Source organism: Grampus griseus, assembly GCF_964374135.1.
Source record: "Grampus griseus genome assembly, chromosome: 5".
NCBI classification, from domain to species: domain Eukaryota; kingdom Metazoa; phylum Chordata; class Mammalia; order Artiodactyla; family Delphinidae; genus Grampus; species Grampus griseus.
The window spans coordinates 47,979,282-47,997,100 of record NC_138998.1 but is presented as its reverse complement, the minus strand read 5'-3'; the positions used below and the strand labels follow the sequence as shown (position 1 = coordinate 47,997,100).

Sequence of the window (17,819 nt, the reverse complement as noted above, 5' to 3'; positions counted from 1 at the left end):
CTTGACACAAGATACTTAACATATGGTCAGTACTATTTTTTGAAGGGACCCATTTTACCAAGGCTATGATAAAAGAAATTCTTATGAAAGCGAACATCCATAAACAATGCATCAGAAGCTCAAATTACTCATTCCAATCCCTATTACATCACTAATTGATTTTTTTTTTTGGTCATTAGAGAAATCATTAACTATTTCCTTAAATCCTCATTGTAGTGACAAATTTGCTAGGATGAAGAATTAAAATTACAAAGTGTATACAAATATAAACATAAGCCACTACAGTTTTTCTAAACTTAGGAATAAATTAACATTAAAAACAGTATCCAAATCCAAAAATGTAAGTTTTGTCTTAGGAGCTACAGATTTGTAAAAATGCTAATTCAAAACATTTTTATAAAGAGACAGAATATAATGAAATCGTACATTTATAAACATCTAGTCAACTCTTTGTAGTCTGTGATGTACAAAAAAGGACATGGTTTTGAGCACAGAGTATGGGAAACACAGTTCCTGGAATATTTTTAAAAGTTGAAATATAAGCTAACTTCTGAAAACAGATCTCTGATATAGCATAAAAAGCAATAAAGCTTAAGACAAATAATTTCTTTAAACATTCACTGTAGCTTTATTCTAGACAGAGATGACCAAAGGAAGACTTCTAACATTCTTCCAGGATCGCAACAAATTAGAGTATGAATCCCATGGGAGTCACTATGTCAAATTCTGAAGGGAGACAAAAATCAAACTATTTTTTTAAAAAAAAATCACACTGTAAAGGAAAGTACAAAGGAATAATAACAAGATATTGAAATAAGTCATTATATTGAGGGGAGATTTATATTTGTTTCAAGTTGTAAAGAGTTCCCTAGGTCTAGTCTCCTAAGACTCCCAAAAATGCTATGTGAAATACTGCCAATGTATTGCAATTATATTAAGCATATTAAGTGGATTCTACATGACCTAAAAAATTTGAGGGGTAGCATGGCAGAATGAAAAGAACACAGATTTGGAAAGAGAATACCTAGATTTACAACCCAGGTTTACAATGTACCAGTTACATGATGGTTGAGTTTAGGTCTCTCCTTCTATACAACTACCCACCTCTCAGGCTTGCTGACCTTTAACACACTAATGTCTATGATTACTACATAAATAGTTTCACAGTTAACCCTTAAACAAAAGAAAGGGCATTTAAGATATCTTACCTTTGGAAACCATCATTTGCATACATTACAAAACTGCAAGGGGATGACTTAGGTTCTACTGGGCTCTCAATTCTTAAATTCTATGCTAAAACTTTGCTGTAAAACACTGAGATGATCACATTTTAATACCCAAGAAGGTATACACAAATAAGAAATTTCCTAAGATTATAAGAAGCTGATCGATTTTGTCTTCTCTAGCATTTGAGATACTACTGAACAAGGACAATTACATAGAAAGGAGGGATACAGATTAAGAAAATGACATCAGGACCATGTTTTTAAATGGTTAAGGATACAGGGTTATGTTTTTAAAGAAGTATAGTTCTATAAGAGTAGGAAATGACTATTCCTTTACCATGAATCAAGAGTTCAGAATCCTTGTTTAGCTCATAAAGCCTAAAGGCTTCTTCTAACTCCAACTGAGACGATACTGTACATGGGTCTCCTAAAAAATATAAAAAGGAAAAGTAAAGCTCACTTTTAAAATCCTCTACATATGACCAGTAAACAATTTCTACTACATAAAATCTTGAGGAAAAACAATTTCATACTTACAGAAAATATTTGACAAGGACTAAACTTGAGATATTTATTTAGACAATTCTATTCTCTGAAGTAGGTAACATAACTCCCACTCCTATTTCTACAAAATATTACATGAGGTTCACAGATAACAAACTTTAAATGTATACAACCATTTAATTCTTGATGATGTTTACATTCAAAATATAGCAAACAGAATCTACCCTGACCACATTTTAGACTGTCAGTGCAAAAAAAGTTATAACAAAGCTATCCACTGACTATTTATAGAAACTCTGTGTCTGGATTTCTTTTTCTTTCTTTCTTTTTTTTGATTGTCACTGCAACATGATTAATGGCCAGGGGTAAGTTTTCTGTTACCTGTTTCTTCAAAAGAGGAAGTGAAAGTGGTTTCATCACCACAATATGATCAGAGGAGGTCTCTATTTAATCATTTTGTCAAATTTCTCCTTCACCAGAGAGCCTGCTTAAGAGGCTCACAGAAAACAAGCATAGCTACTAAAGTACTCTGGACTGAAGAGCAGTCCCACTTGATTGCTTTTAAGTGTAAATGCCTAGTTTAGTAAACTTACACACAGAGAGGACAAGGAAGAAACATCTCCCTTAGTCAACCAGCCAGTGAACTGAGTCATCCCTGGAAATCAATGAGATGGCAAGTCCCCCTGTACGATGGCATTCCTCAATGAAAAAGTCATTTCGAACATAGTTGGGCCTGAGCTGGGTCCTCAACGCTGCCATTCTTTTACTCATTCTTGTGGTTACTGGTTACACCAAGAGATGCCATCAACCCTGTCCAAACTTCAATCACTCTCAGCAGGGAACTCAGTCTACTACTTCAGAGAGAAAAGTGAGGTCATTTCCTTTCCTGTTGACTCAAAGAGATGAGTGCCTCTGTTCTTTTCTCCAACTTGGCCACTGAGTCCCTCCTTTCCTCTATCTTCTCTGGGCATTATTCCACTAGTCCTCCCCAGTTCTATCTTCATTTTTTCTTTCCTTCCACTAGCTCTTCTCAGGCAAAGGCATGTTTGAGTCTCCCTCTCCAAAACCTCTCTCCTGCCCAGGGTGCCATTCATTCTGTAGCCACAAGTCTCAAGAGTAAACTACAGACTGAAACGAGGGGGTGAGCGAGAAGAAACGGAAGAAAAAGGGACAGGGCCTTTGAATTTTGACTTCATACTTTTCTTTTGTATTTTTTAATTCATAGATTTATAATCTTTTAGACTTAATAGAAACAGCTTTTCTTCCTATCAAGAGTGAACACACATTGCTTTCTCCATGTTCCTATCTTCCAAGCATTTCTCAAAATTTTGCTATCAGGTTTTAGTCCAAACACTTCTAAAACTGCCGTATCTAACGTCATGGAAGCAGCTGCTGAAATCAAAGACATGTTTTGTCTTTACTCTGGTTGACCTCGCTATACCATCGAACAAAGTTATCCACTGACTATTTACAGAAATTTTGTGTCTGGGTTTCTAAACACCATTCTCCTGGTCTACCAACTCTTTTTTTTTTTCATTTTATTTATTTTTGGCTGCGTTGGGTCTTCAGTTGCTGCGCGGGCTTTCTTTCTCTAGTTGCGGTAAGCAGGGACTTCTCTTCGTTGTGGTGTATGGGCTTTTGCTTGCGGTGGCTTCTCTTGTTGCGGAGCATGGGCTCTAGGCGCACAGGCTTCAGTAGTCGTGGAGCGCGGGCTCAGTAGTTATGGCACGCGGGCTCTAGAGTGTGTAGGCTCAGTAGTTGTGGAGCATAGGCTTAGTTGCTCTGCAGCATGTGGGATCTCCTGGACCAGGGATCGAACTTGTGGCCCCTGCATTAGCAGGCGGAAGCTTATCCACTGTGCCGCCAGGGAAGTCCCCAACTCTTCTTTTAACTTTTTATTTTGGAAATTTTCAAACATATTACAAAATCCTGTTTCACCTGCGGACTCACTCACTTATCCTCCTCCACCATGTCATTCTGAGCAAATCCCTACAACGCTAGATAAAAATTCCTTAACATAATCATAATACCATTATAAACCTATATAAACTAACAAAAATCCCTATAAAATATCCAAACATAACCATATACAAAAGAATAAAGTTGAACCTTTATCTTATATAATAAATAAAAATGAAATCAAAATGGATCACAGACCTAAAATGCAACAGCTAAAACTACAAAACTCTTGGGGGAAAACACAGGGAGAAAGCTTCACGACATTGGGTTTGGCAACAATTTCTTGGATGTGACACCAAAAGCACACGTAAGAAAAAAAATAATACATTGGTCTACAACAAAATTAAAAACTTTTGTGTGGGGCTTCCCTGGTGGCGCAGTGGCTTAGAGTCCGCCTGCCGATGCAGGGGACACGGGTTCGTGCCCCGGTCCGGGAAGATCCCACATGCTGCGGAGCGGCTGGGCCCATGAGCCATGGTCGCTGAGCCTGCGCGTCCAGAGCCTGTGCTCCTCAACGGGAGAGGCCACAACACTGAGAGGCCCGCGTACCGCAAAAAAAAAAAAAAAAAAACCTTTTGTGTGTAAAAGGACACTATCAGCACAGTGAAAAGACAACCTATTGGAGGAAATATTTGCAAATGATACATCTGATAAGGGATTAACACTCGAAATATGTAAAGAATTCCTACAACTCTACAACGACGAAAATAAATAAATGAGCAAAGGATATTTCTCCAAAGAAGATATACAAATAGCCAACAAGCACATGAAAAGAGGTTCAACACCACTAATCATCAGGAAAATGCAAATCAATGAGATACCACTTCAAACCCATAAGGTTTTGTAAAACACACACAAACATTCACAGACAATAACAAGTGTTGGCAAGGATGTGGAGAAACTGGAACCCTTGTGCATTGATGGTGGGAATGTACAATGATGCAGCGACCTCAAAAAATAAAACATATAATTACCTATTATCCAGCAATTCCATTTCTGGGTATACTTCCAAAGAACTAAAAGCAGAGACTCCAACAGATATTTGTACACCCATGTTCACAGCAGCACTATTCACAACAGCCAAAAGGTAGAAGCAACCCAAGTGTCCAACAACAGATGAATGGATAAACAAAACATGGTATATACAGTTGGCCTTCCATATCTATAGGTTCTGAATCTGTGGATTCAATCAACCTCGGATCAAAAATATTTGAAAAAAAAATTCCAGAAAGTTCATAAAAAATTAAAACTAGAATTTGCCATGCACTGGCAACTATTTGCATAGCATTTACAATGTATTAGGTATTATAGGTAATCTATAGATGATTTAAAGGATATGGAAGAATATGCGTAGGTTACATGCAAATACTACACCATTTTATTTAAGGGATTTGAGCATAACCAAATTTTGGTATCCCTGGAAGGCTCTAGTACCAATCTACTGTGGACACCAAGGGATGACTGTACATACAAAAGAAGTATTATTTAGTCTTAAAAAGGAAGTTGTATATAAACAGCTCATACAACTCAATATCAAAATAACAAATAACCCAATAAAAAAATGGGCAGAAGGGACTTCCCTGGTGGCAGTGTTAAGAATCCGCCTGCCAATGCAGGGGACACAGGTTTGAGCCCTGGTCTGGGAAGATCCCACATGCGGCGGAGCAACTAAGCCCGTGTGCCACAACTACTGAGCCAGCTCTCTAGACCCCATGGGCCACAACTACTGAGCCCACGTGCCACACCTACTGAAGCCCACACGCCTAGAGTCCACACTCCACAACAAGAGAAGCCACCCCAATAAGAAGCCCATGCACCACAAAAAGTAGGCTCCACTCGCTGCAACTAGAGAAAGCCTGCACGCAGCAATGAAGACCCAACGCAGCCAAAAGTAAATAAATTTATACATTAAAAAAAAGTGGAGGGCTTCCCTGGTGGCACAGTGGTTGAGAGCCCGCCTGCCGATGCAGGGGACACGGGTTCGTGCCCTGGTCCGGGAGGATCCCACATGCTGCGGAGCGGCTGAGCCCGTGAGCCATGGCTGCTGGGCCTGAGCGTCCGGAGACTGTGCTCCGCAACGGGAGGGGCCACAGCAGTGAGAGACCCACGTACCGCAAAAAAAAAAAAAAAAAAGTGGGAAGAAGACCTAAACAGATGTTTCTCCAAAGAAGACATACTGTTGGCCAACAGGCACATGAAAAGATGCTCAGCATTGCTAATTATCAGGGAAGTGCAGATCAAAACTACAATGAGGTATCACCTCACACTAGTCAAAATGGCCATCATCAAAAAGTCTACAAACAATAAATGTTGGAGAGGGTGTGGAGAAAGGGGAACCCTCCTACACTGTTGGTAGGAATGTAAATTGGTGCAGCCACTATGGAAAACAGTATGGAGGTTCCTCAAAAAACTAAAAATAGCGTCATCATATGATCTAGCAATCCCACTCTTGGGCATATATCTAGAAAAGATGAAAACTCTAATTCAAAAAGATGTATGCACCCCAGTGCTCACTGCAGCACTATTCACAACAGCCAAGATATGGAAGCAACCTATGTGTCCATCAACAGAAGAATGGATAAAGAAGATGTGGTATATGTATATACAAAGGAATATTACTCAGCCACAAAAAAGAATGAAATAATGTCATTTGCAGCAACATAGATGGACGTAGAGGTTATCACACTAAGTGAAGTCAGACAGAGAAAGACAAATATATGATATCACTTATTTATGGAATCTAAAAAAATGATACAAATGAATTTATTTACAAAACAGAGACAGACTCACAGACATAGAAAACAATCTTACGGGGCTTTCCTGGTGGCGCAGTGGTTAAGAATCCACCTGCCAATGCAGGGGACACGGGTTCGACCCCTGGTCCGGGAGGATGCCACATGCCGCAGAGCAACCAAGCCTGTGCGCCACAACTACTGAAGCCCGCATGCCTGGAGCCCATGTTCTGCAACGAGAAGCCACCAAAATGAGAAGCCCCCACACGGCAACGATGAGCAGCCCCCGCTCGCCACAACTAAGGAAAGTGCTCGTGACAATGAACACCCAACGAAGCCAAAAAAAAAAAAAGAAAACAATCTTATGGTTACCAAAGGGTAAGGGATGGGTGAGGGATACATTAGGAGTGTGGGATTCACAGATACACACTAGTATATATAAAATAGAAAAAAAAAGAGGAAGCAAATTTTGACACATGCTACAACATGAATGAACCTTGAAGACACTATGGTAAGTGAAACAAGTCAGTTACTAAAGGACAAATATTGTATGATTCTACTTCAGTAAGGTACCTAGAGTAGTAAAATTCGCAGAAACAAGGTAGAATGGTGGTTGCCATTTGCTGGGGGAGAGAGGAGAATGAGGATTTATTGGGTAAAGAATAACTTTATAGGGTAAAATTAATGGGTAAAGAGTTTCAGTTGGGAAGATGAGAAAGTTCTGGAGATGGATGGTGCGGATGGTTGGACTGGCTCTAGCACTATATTAACTAAGAAAAAGCCACAGAGTGGCGCTGTGCCAGTTCTAGGCTTCCACCTTATAAACATCTGGCATCTTTTGCTTTTGGGAGCCCTAAGTCACCATGTAAGAAGTTCAGCTGCCTCTGAGAGTAGAAGCCCTGAGACTACAGAGAGAGAGAAAGAGAACCTACTATGCTAGCATCCCAGGTGAGCCTCCACGTGACTCCAGACCCGGATGTCATCCAATTGCTACTGCATGAGAGACCTCAAGTGAGACCAGCAGAGCCAATCAACTCACAGAAGTGTAAAAAGACTATAAAGTAAAAGGGTGGGTTTTTTAAAGCCACTAGGCTTTGAGGTGATTTGTTATGTTACAAACACCTTCCTGCCACCTTTCAAGGTGAATCTTGAAATTCTGTGTATCTTACAAGACCCAGGACAAATGCCACCTCTTCTGAAAAGCTTTACCTGAGGGGGTAATGTTTCACATTTTTTAAAAAATGCTAGATATAATCTACTCATTTTTAATAACAGCTTTATTGAGATACAATTCACACAGCATTCAATTTACCCATTTGAAGTGTACAGTTCAGTGGTCGTTAGTATATTCACAGAGCTGTGCAACTACCACCATAATCAATTTTAGAACATTTTCATAACCCCTCCTCAAAAAAAACCCTTCCAATTAGCAGTCACTCCCCATTTCCCCCCAACCTCTCCTTCCACTGTCAGACCTAGGCAACCACTGATTATTTTCAGTCTCTACAGATTTGCCTTTTCTGGACATTTCATATAAATGGAATCACACAATATGTGGTCTTTTATGTCTAGATTTTTTTTGCTTAGAGTGTTTTCAAGTTCATCTAAGTTGTAGCATGTATCAGTATTCAGTCCTTATTTATTAGTGAATAATATAGTAAATATTCTTGAACTGAAATATTTGTGCTTGAGTAATTTCTCATGATACTTTCCTAGAAATAGAAATGATTGGCTCAAAGTGTGCCCATTTAAAATTTTGACAATTATTTCAAAATTTGGAATGATAGTAACTCCAAAAAGGTTATGCCATATACACTCAACCAAGTGTGTTTTTCCTAACCCTTACAGGTAATGATTAAATTTTAACTATTTTCTAATCTGATAGATGAAAACTGATGTCTTATTTTAAAATCTTTGTTTCTTTATTAGTGATCCTTGAGCTTTTTTTGTCATTTATGAATTAGCTATTTGCACCTTTTTCAGTAGATGCTTCATCTATTTCTTTTTGACTTAATTATCTTATATTAGAGATAAGCAATCCTTTGTAAATGTTGCAAATATTTTTTTCTCAGTTGTTATTACTTCTATATCTGTGATTATGATGTTTTTCAATATAAAGAATTAGGAAAAGTCTTCCGTCTTTACATTTCCTTTTTCAGAATTTTCCCATTTATTCTTTTTAAAAAATTTATTTATTTATTTTTGGCTGCATTGGGTCTTCGTTGCTGTGCAGGCTTTCACTAGTTGCAGCGAGCGGGGGCTACTCTTTGTTGCGGTGTGTGGGCTTCTCATTGTGGTGGCTTCTCTTGTTGCGGATCACGGGCTCTAGGCGTGCGGGCTTCAGTAGTTGTGGCATGCAGGCTCAGTAGTTGTGGGTCGCGGGCTGTACAGTGCAGGCTCAGTAGTTGTGGCAGATTGCTTAGTTGCTCTGTGACATGTGGGATCTTCCCGGACCAGGGATTGAACCCGAGTCCCCTGCATTGGTAGGCGGACTCTTTAACCACTGCACCACCAGGGAAGTCCCCCCATTTACTCTTGAGCATTTATTTTTCCAGATGAAATTGCCAGTTTCTAAAAGATCCTATTAGAATTTGGGGGGGGGGAACTGTGCTCTTTACAGATTGATCTATAGGGAGTTTACTTTTTCTATGTTCCCTCTCCCTAACCCATTATTCAGGTTTTATTTATGGCACCCAATTGTTTTTTTTGGTTTTTTAAACATCTTTATTGGATTATAATTGCTTTACAACATTGTGTTAGTTTCTGCTGTACAACAAAGTGAATCAGCTATATGTATACTTATGTGGGTTTTTTTTTAAGTTTTGTTTATATGGTTTCTATGCATTTCTTTAAAGTTTATTCCTAGATTTAAAAAAAATTATGTTATTACATGGATGAAATCTTTTCTTCCAATATACTTTCTGACTGAGTATTACCTTTATAAAGGAAAGCTATTTGTTCTCTCATATACTGACTTTATATTTGTCTTAGTGTTGTTGATATCTTAAGAGACTAGTTGAAAAATAGGTCAACATGATTCAACCAGATTGCATAGATAGAGCATTTTTATTTATTTATTTATTTAATATTTATTTGGTTGCACTGGGTCTTAGTTGTGGCAGGCAGGCTCCTTAGTTGCGGCTCCAGGGCTCCTTAGTTGTGGCATATGGGCTCCTTAGTTGCAGCATGCGAACTCTTAGTTGCGGCACGCGAACTCTTAGTTGAGGCATGCATGTGGGATCTAGTTCTCTGACCAGGGAAAGAACCCAGGCCCCCTGCATTGGGAACACAGAGTCTTATCCACTGTGCCACCGGGGAAGTCCCAGATATACCGTTTTTAGATCAATACTCAGTACACTGATAATAACAGGTGTTGGTGAGGATGCAGAGAAACTGGAATCCTCATACACTGCTAGTGGGAATGTAAAATGGTGTTGCTGCTTTGAAAAACAGTCTGGTAGTTCCTCAAAAAGTTGAACATTTGTTACCATATCACCCAGCAATTCCACTCCTAGATATATATCCAAGAGATATGAAAACATATGTCCACACAAAAAGTTGTAACGAAATGTTCATAGAAACATTACTCATAATAGTCACAAAGTGGAAATAACCGAAATATCTATCAATTGATGAATGGATAAATAAAATGTGGTATGAATACAACGGACTATTAACCATTAAAAAAGGATTAAGTATTAATACTTTATATATCATGTCTAGATTAGGTAAATCTATAGAAACAAGAGCTAGATACGTGGTTACTTAGGTCTGGGGACAGTGGGGGAAGGAACCTGGGGGAAATAGAGAGTAACTGCTAATGAGCATGGGGTTTCTTTTTTGAGCAATGAAAATGTTGTAAAATTGATTGTGGTGACGGCTGCACACTCTCTGCACAAATATACTAAAAACCACTGAATTGTACACTTTAAATGATAAATTATATCTCAATAAAGCTATTTAAAAATATTTAGTGCAGCATTTTTATAAAAGTGAGTTCGATAACAAAGTAATATTCCAGTCCAAAAGCAAAGTCTGTCTTAACTTGCCTCAAAGAAATAAAGCAATTCTTTTATACAGACTCACTTTCTCACTTATGCAAATTTCTCCCAATTTGCCACACACATGAAAGTGTAAGTCACATAATTACACTCTATTTTTTTGGCGGTACGCGGGCCTCTCACTGTTGAGGCCTCTTCCATTGCAGAGCACAGGCTCCAGACGTGCAGGCTCAGCGGCCATGGTTCACGGGCCTAGCCGCTCCACAGCATGTGGGATCTTCCCGGACCAGGGCACGAACCCGTGTCCCCTGCATTGGCAGGCGGACTCTCAACCACTACGCCACCAGGGAAGCCCACGCTCTATTTTTTGACGTAGGTTTTAAAAAATAACTTTCGCTTCTATAGAAGTATATTTAAGTGCAGGCCAAAGTTTAAAAACAGAAAAGCAACATAAAAAAGAAAAATGAAAATTTCACATTTCAATAAGTGTGCAAATTACTCTTCCAATTAGAAAAATAGGCCAGCTTAAAAAAAAAGAAAAACAAGCCAGTTGACTAAATTAATTCCAAAGAATGAAACAGTCAAAGAATTCTAGGAACAGAATGAATCTGAAATATAATGAATGCTTCATTTCTAATTTTCCAGGTGAGGGACCTGAGTCCATGCTGGCAAATACATTTAAGCTCACCTCAGATTGTTTTCTAAACAATGAGAAATATTATATCATTCTTTCTCTCTCTCTCTCTCTTTCTCTCTCTCTCTCTCTATATATATATCTCACACATGAATGATACCAATGAATGCCTTATAAGCATCTTGATTTTTAAAAAATTTAAACACTAAATCCAATTTTCTCTAGACTCACTAGCTGCTTGCAATGTCCTAATGGCCTATTTCTACAAAAATTTCCAAAAAAACTTACAAGATTGAACCAAATTCAACACCCAGCAATTATGCCTTCCACAGTTCAAGTGGCTTCTGCAGTTAGGATGATTTTACTGCAGTAGTATGAATTAAAAAATCCCAAACCTTAACCACCTCACTTTCTGAGCAACCTCACGTAAACCACTTCTTTAAGATGGCCCCTGATTTCCTTATTTGCAGAAAAAAGAAGAGATGAGACAAAAATTGAGTAAATGCTATCTGTAAAGGACTGGGAGTATCTTAACAAAAAGGAACTTCAGGGACTTTCCTTGTGGTCCAGTGGTAAGACTCAGTACTCCCAATGCAGGGGGTCTGGGTTCAATTCCTGGTCAGGGAGCTAGATCCCGCATGCATGCCGCAACTAAGAAGCCCACATGCCACAACTAAGAGTCCACATGCTGCAACTAAGAAGTCCACATGCCACAACTAAGAGTCCACATGCTGCAACTAAGAAGTCCACATGCCACAACTAAGAAGTCCGCATGGGACTTCCCTGGTGGCCCACTGGTAAAGAATCTGCCTTACAATGCAGGGGACGCAGGTTCGATCCCTGGTCAGGGAACTAAGATCCCACATGCCGCGGGGCAACTGAGCCTGCATGCCACAACTACTGAGCTCGCACGCCTCAACTAGAGCCCGTGTGCCACAAACTACAGAGCCCATGCACCCTGGAGCCCATGCGCCACAACTAGAGAGAGAAAACCTGCATGCCACAACTAGAGAGAAGCCCATGTACCACCATGAAGAGCCTGTGCACCACAACGGAAGATCCCGTATGCCGCAACTAAGACCTGACGCAGCCAAAAATAAATAATAAATAAATCTTTAAGAAAAAAAAGTCTGCATGCCACAACTAAAGATCCCTCATGCCGCAACTAAGACCCGGCACAGCCTAAATAAATAAATAAATAAAACAGGAAAACGAAAAAGGAACTTCAGAAATAAACACAAAACAACACAAAGGAAACATTCAAAGTACATATAAAATGAACAACTAAATTAAGAAAAGATCATTAAAAAGATTACAAGTCTCTATGAAAAATAAACACAATTCTGCATCAGCATGATAGGATTATGGATGCAGTTTTTGAAGTTTTCTTTATAACTTTAAAAATTGACTTAGGGCTTCCCTGGTGGCGCAGTGGTTGGGAGTCCGCCTGCTGATGCAGGGGACGCGGGTTCATGTCCGGGCCCGGGAGGATACCACATGCCGCGGAGCGGCTGGGCCCGTGGGCCATGGCCGCTGGGCCTGCGCGTCCGGAGCCTGTGCTCCGCAACAGGAGAGGCCACAACAGTGAGAGGCCCGCGTACCGCAAAAAAAAAAAAAAAATTGACTTAATATTAAATTCTTAACTGGCATATACAAGATATCAAAGGTCTAGAAAAGCCTTTAAGGAGTTGTGTGCTGGAGAAAAATGTTGTATTCTCAACTCATATCAACCTAATTAGATAGTACATGCTCCTGGAGCAAAGGGAAAAACAGCCAGACATTACAAGCTGTATATCACCTAGATAAATGTCATATAAAATAAATTACATTCTTAGGAAATGCCTGAGTCAGGACTTTAAAAAGGAGCATCAAAAATCTCCCAAAGAGGTGTCCTGCAGTACTTTACATACAGGTTCTCTCCCAGGCTCCAGATCCCATCCCAATTTCTCCTATGTTAAAACAAGGGCTGTATTTCCTACATTGCAAAGAGAATGGCAAAGCTAAAGATCATATATTTAAAGTGACTCACAGTATGCTTAGTTCATTACAGGTGTGGTTTTTAATATTGCACTTTGATTGAAAGCCATGAGTGGAATTAACCAGTGTTAAAAGTATTGTAATAACCATATTTTTAAAAATCAATTTTTCTCTTTTGCTAGATATTGTCCTTTTGCCAGGCCAGCATCTGCTTGCTCTTGGTTGAAACCTAAGTTAGGTCAAGTATCTGCTTTCAGTATGTACCCTAGAGATTGATGCTTTTGAAAAACTACAAGGAAGTGTGAAAGTAAAGTTAATCACTGACATTGCGTATACTCACATCTGTTTTGTTTTCATTGGACTGAATGTCTTTGGTTCAGGTGTTACCTTTTCAGGCCAACTGCTTAATGCCTGATAAAGCAGGACACATAACTCAGAAGCAGAACATTCCATGTAGAGTCATCATGAAACAAAAATGAGACAGAAAGCTATGTTTCAAAGCCCACTCAATTACTAAAGTCCAAATTCATATCCTAAAAAAGGCATACACCCAGAGTGAGATCTGCTCAGTTCAACGAATTTAAAGGTAATGAAATCTGTATATTAACCAGCAGGCCTGTTCTTTTTTCAATGCATTTACATTTTCTTTTCACCTATAAAAACAAAGAAATTAGAGCGGTGGACCTCAAGGCATTTGGTAAATATGCAAGATCCAATTATTTATGAGATAACTTCACAAGGTGCTGAACATGACACACATATGTAACACTAGTTATATTAGGTACTTTAGCATATGGCTGAATTCACTGCCCCACATTTGAAAGAATCAACACAGCCTGAAACCAAAGTTGTCAATGTTTAATATTTGCCTGATAGATGATAGATAGATGATAGATCTTCCTGATCTTTGAGCCTGCCACAGATTTATAGATTCACTCTCTGCTCCCACCAAGACCTTCCTACTGCCACCCTGCCTCTGAATACTGGGTTCAAGACACTGTATGCCACTTCTGAAAGTCACAGCACTCCCTAAAGGGTTGCATTGCTTAAAATGCAGATTTGCAAAAATTTTCCAAGAATAATATAGTATTTAGGTGGTCATCCTTTCAATATTAGGCCCCATAACAGATAGTAATAGATTTATGGCTTCTTGCTTCCTTTTTTCTGGGAGGTGGAAATCAGTGGTTACAGAAGCATGTGCTATCCTATCAAGCTGCTCATTCTCAACTTCCACTTTTGGAGAAGATAAACTAACAGAAACTGGATTTAACCCTCCTCCTAAAACAACAGAAAAACTGGACAAAATAAATGAAAAAAAAATGGTTCAAGATATTGGAAATCAAGCAATGAAGGATCAACTGTTTCCAAGTAACTTAAATGGTTATTTAAGTTACTATTTTTGAGCATCCCAGAACAAAGCTCAAAAATATCTACACAAATACAAATATATTCAACATCCAATAAGGCAAACGTCAAAATGTCCAGAATCCAATCAACTCTAAGCAGGCACGTGAAGAAGCAGGAAAAGATGACCCATAACAGGAGAAAGATCAATCAATTGAAATTGACCCCAAACTGACACCAATATAAGAACTTGTAAACATGGACATTAAAAGAGTTATAATTATATCCAATATGTGCAGAAGCTATGGGTATTGAGCATGTTAAGTAAACAGGGAAGATATTTTAAAAGACCCAGATTTAATGTCTAGAAATGCTGCTACAATTTCTGAAGTGAAAAATGCTCTAGAGGGAATTCATGGCAGATTAGACATTGCAGGAGAAAAGATTAGTGAACTTGAAAACATAGCTATAAAACTATACAAAATGAAATGTAGAGGAAAAGACTGAAAAAGGAAAATAATAAAAGAACAGAGAGTTAGTGAACTTTATCACAAGTTTGAGAAGCCTAATATACATGTAACTGGAATCCCTGAAAGAGGAATCTGGTGACAGAAAACAATATTTGAAGAGATAATGGCCAAAATTTTTCCAAATTTGATGAAAACTATAAACCCACGGATCCAAGTAGACCAACAAATCTCAAGACAAGAAACATGAAGAAAACTGAACTAAGGTCCATCATTATCAAATTGCTTTATCCAGTGATAAAGAGAAAAATCTTAAAAGCAGCCAAAGAGACACATTACATAAGAGAAACAAAGGTAAAGATGACAGCAGATTCTGCATCAGAAACAATGCAGTACAAAACAGTGTACTGAATGAAAAAAAATTATCAACCTATAATTATTTACCCAGCAAAATTATCTTTCAAAAACAAAGATGACCTCAGGAATTCCCTGGCAGTCCAGTGGTTAGGACTCCATGCTCTCATTGCCCTGGGCCTGATTTCAATCCCTGGTTGGGGAACTAACATCCCACAAGCCGTGCGGTGGGAACTAACATCCCACAAGCCGTGCGGTGTGGCCAAAAAAAACCAAAACCAAAAACAAACCAAAAAAAAAAAAGCAAAAAAACAAAGGTGACCTAGAGGCAAATTCATAGACAAATTCAGAGAGACAGAAAGGCAAATTCATAGAGAGAGAAAGTGTAAGTGAGGTTACCAGGAGCTGGAGGAGTGGGAATGGAGCTGGAGAAGCTGGAGGAGGGGAGTTATTGTTTGATGGGTATAGAGTTTTTGTTTGAGATGATAAAAAGTTCTGGAAATGGGTAGTGAGGATGGTTGCATGACATTCTGAATGTGCTTAAATGTCACTGAATTGTACACTTTAAAAAGGTTAAAATGGGGACTTCCCTGGTGGCGCAGTGGATAAGATTCTGCACTCCCAATGCAGGGGGCCTGGGTTCGATCCCTTGTTGGGGAACCAGATCCCGCATGCATGCCACAACTAAGAGTTCGCATGCTGCAACTAAGAAGCCCACGTGCCACAACTAAGGAGCCCGCAAGCCATAACTAAGGAGCCCATGAGCCACAACTATGGAGCCTGCCTGCTGCAACTAAGACTGCACACAGCAAATAAATAAATAATTTTTTTAAAAAAAAGGTTAAAATGGTAAAATTTTGTGTTATGTATGGTTTATGACAATTTTTTTAAAAAAGAATTTTAAAAAAGGAATATACTAGTTCTCCATCTACATAAGGCCCAGTAAAAAAAAAAAAAAGAAAGAAATGGGAAGTTTCAAAATATGTGCTGAATAATGCCACTGATATAAATTTAAAAGCACATAAAGGGAATTCCCTAGCAGTCCAGTGGTTAGGACTCAGTGCTTTCACTGCAGTGGGCCCAGGGTTCAATCCCTGGTCAGGGAACTAAAATCCCTCAACCCACATAGCATGGCCAAAAAACTAAAATAAAATAAATAAAAGCACATAAAAACACTATACTTTGTCATGTATACATATAAAAAGTGACAGATTAGTGGTTGCTTAGGGGTTGAGGGATAGGAGTGCGAAGACAGTTTAGACTATAAACTTATTCTATGGTAGTAGTTGGCTCCTACAGAGGGAAGGAAGACAATGCAATTGGAGACGGGGTTGCCAACAAGAAGGACAGAACTTCGCAGAGACCAGAGCATGTTTAACAGCATGTCTGAGAGCCCTGGTGCCCTGCTGGACTCCTATGGTCTCTCTTGCTTCACCTCTCAACAAATCCCCACCTCACCACTGCAAGGCGTTTCTCCCAGGTGGGCCCCAGTCTGATCCTTTTGCCTTTCAGGCATCACCACAGCCTGATATATAAATGGTAGCAGCCAGAATTTACTAGGTAGAATGTCTGGGGCATGGTGCTGGGGCAGAGGCCAGAGCTAAGAGAAGTGCTTGGGGACTTCTTAAAGTTAGCTATCTTCTCGTGGGGTCCTCTACCCCCTGGGAGTACAGGAAGACTTTCCAGGGACTACCAGGCATAGTTTTTTAAAGGCATCCATTTCCTCAACTTCCATATAAACTCCTTTCTAAAAACCATCTGCCTGAGGACATGCCTGGAGTGCAGTACCCCATCTCATCTCCTCAAATTTTCCTTTTCCTGTTTCACTAAAAAAAAAAAGCATATATACCTACCATATGATCCAGCCATTCCACCTCTAAGTATTTACCCAAGACAAAAGGAAATATATATTGATACAAAGACTTGTATGTGATTGCCACAGCACCTTTATTTATAATAGCCCCAAACTAGAAACAAACTCAATGTCCATCAACAGATGAACAGATAAACAAATTGTGGTACATCCACATGATGGAATACCACTCAGCAAAAAAAAAAAAAAAAAAAAAGAACTACTGATACACACAAAACATGTATCAATAATTATGCTGAGTGAAAGAAGCCAGACCAAAAATGCAAACTAACCTATAGGGACAGAAAGCAGATCAGTAGTTGCCTGGAATAGAGGAGCAGGAGTGAGGAATTGCAAAGCAGACGGAAACATTAAGGGGTAATAGATATGTTCTCTACCTTGCTTGTGGTGATGGTTTCCTGGGTGTCAAACTTCATCAAATAGTATACTTACAATATGCACAGTTTATTGTATGTTAATTATACCTCAGTAAAGCTATTTTTAGAGGAGAAGTAAAGATACGGAAAAGCTAAAAGAATTCATTACCAGCAAACCTCCACTACAGAAATGTTAAAGGAAGTTCTCCAAGCAGAAGGAAAATACCAGTTACAAAACAAGATCTGCTCAGAGGTACTCGGATTTTCTTTCTTATTGATGTTGATTTTCATTTTTGAATTTTCAGGTTTGGAGCCACAACACTGCTATCTAAATAACTGAAGTTACACTGAATATACATTCAGTCCAAAAGTTTTCACTCACTGTTTTTTCT

At 39.0% G+C, this 17,819-nt stretch overlaps 1 protein-coding gene across 2 annotated transcripts in view; it reads right to left on the bottom strand.

Annotated features, from left to right (window-relative positions):
- Positions 1-17,819, bottom strand: part of PRKCI (protein kinase C iota) — a 79,699-nt gene that overhangs the window by 40,695 nt on the left and 21,185 nt on the right. For both annotated transcript variants that reach the window (XM_082655062.1, XM_082655063.1), the window contains exon 3: positions 1,564-1,653. In XM_082655062.1, the coding sequence (XP_082511188.1) occupies positions 1,564-1,653 (90 nt within the window). The remainder of the gene's footprint in view (positions 1-1,563; positions 1,654-17,819) is intronic.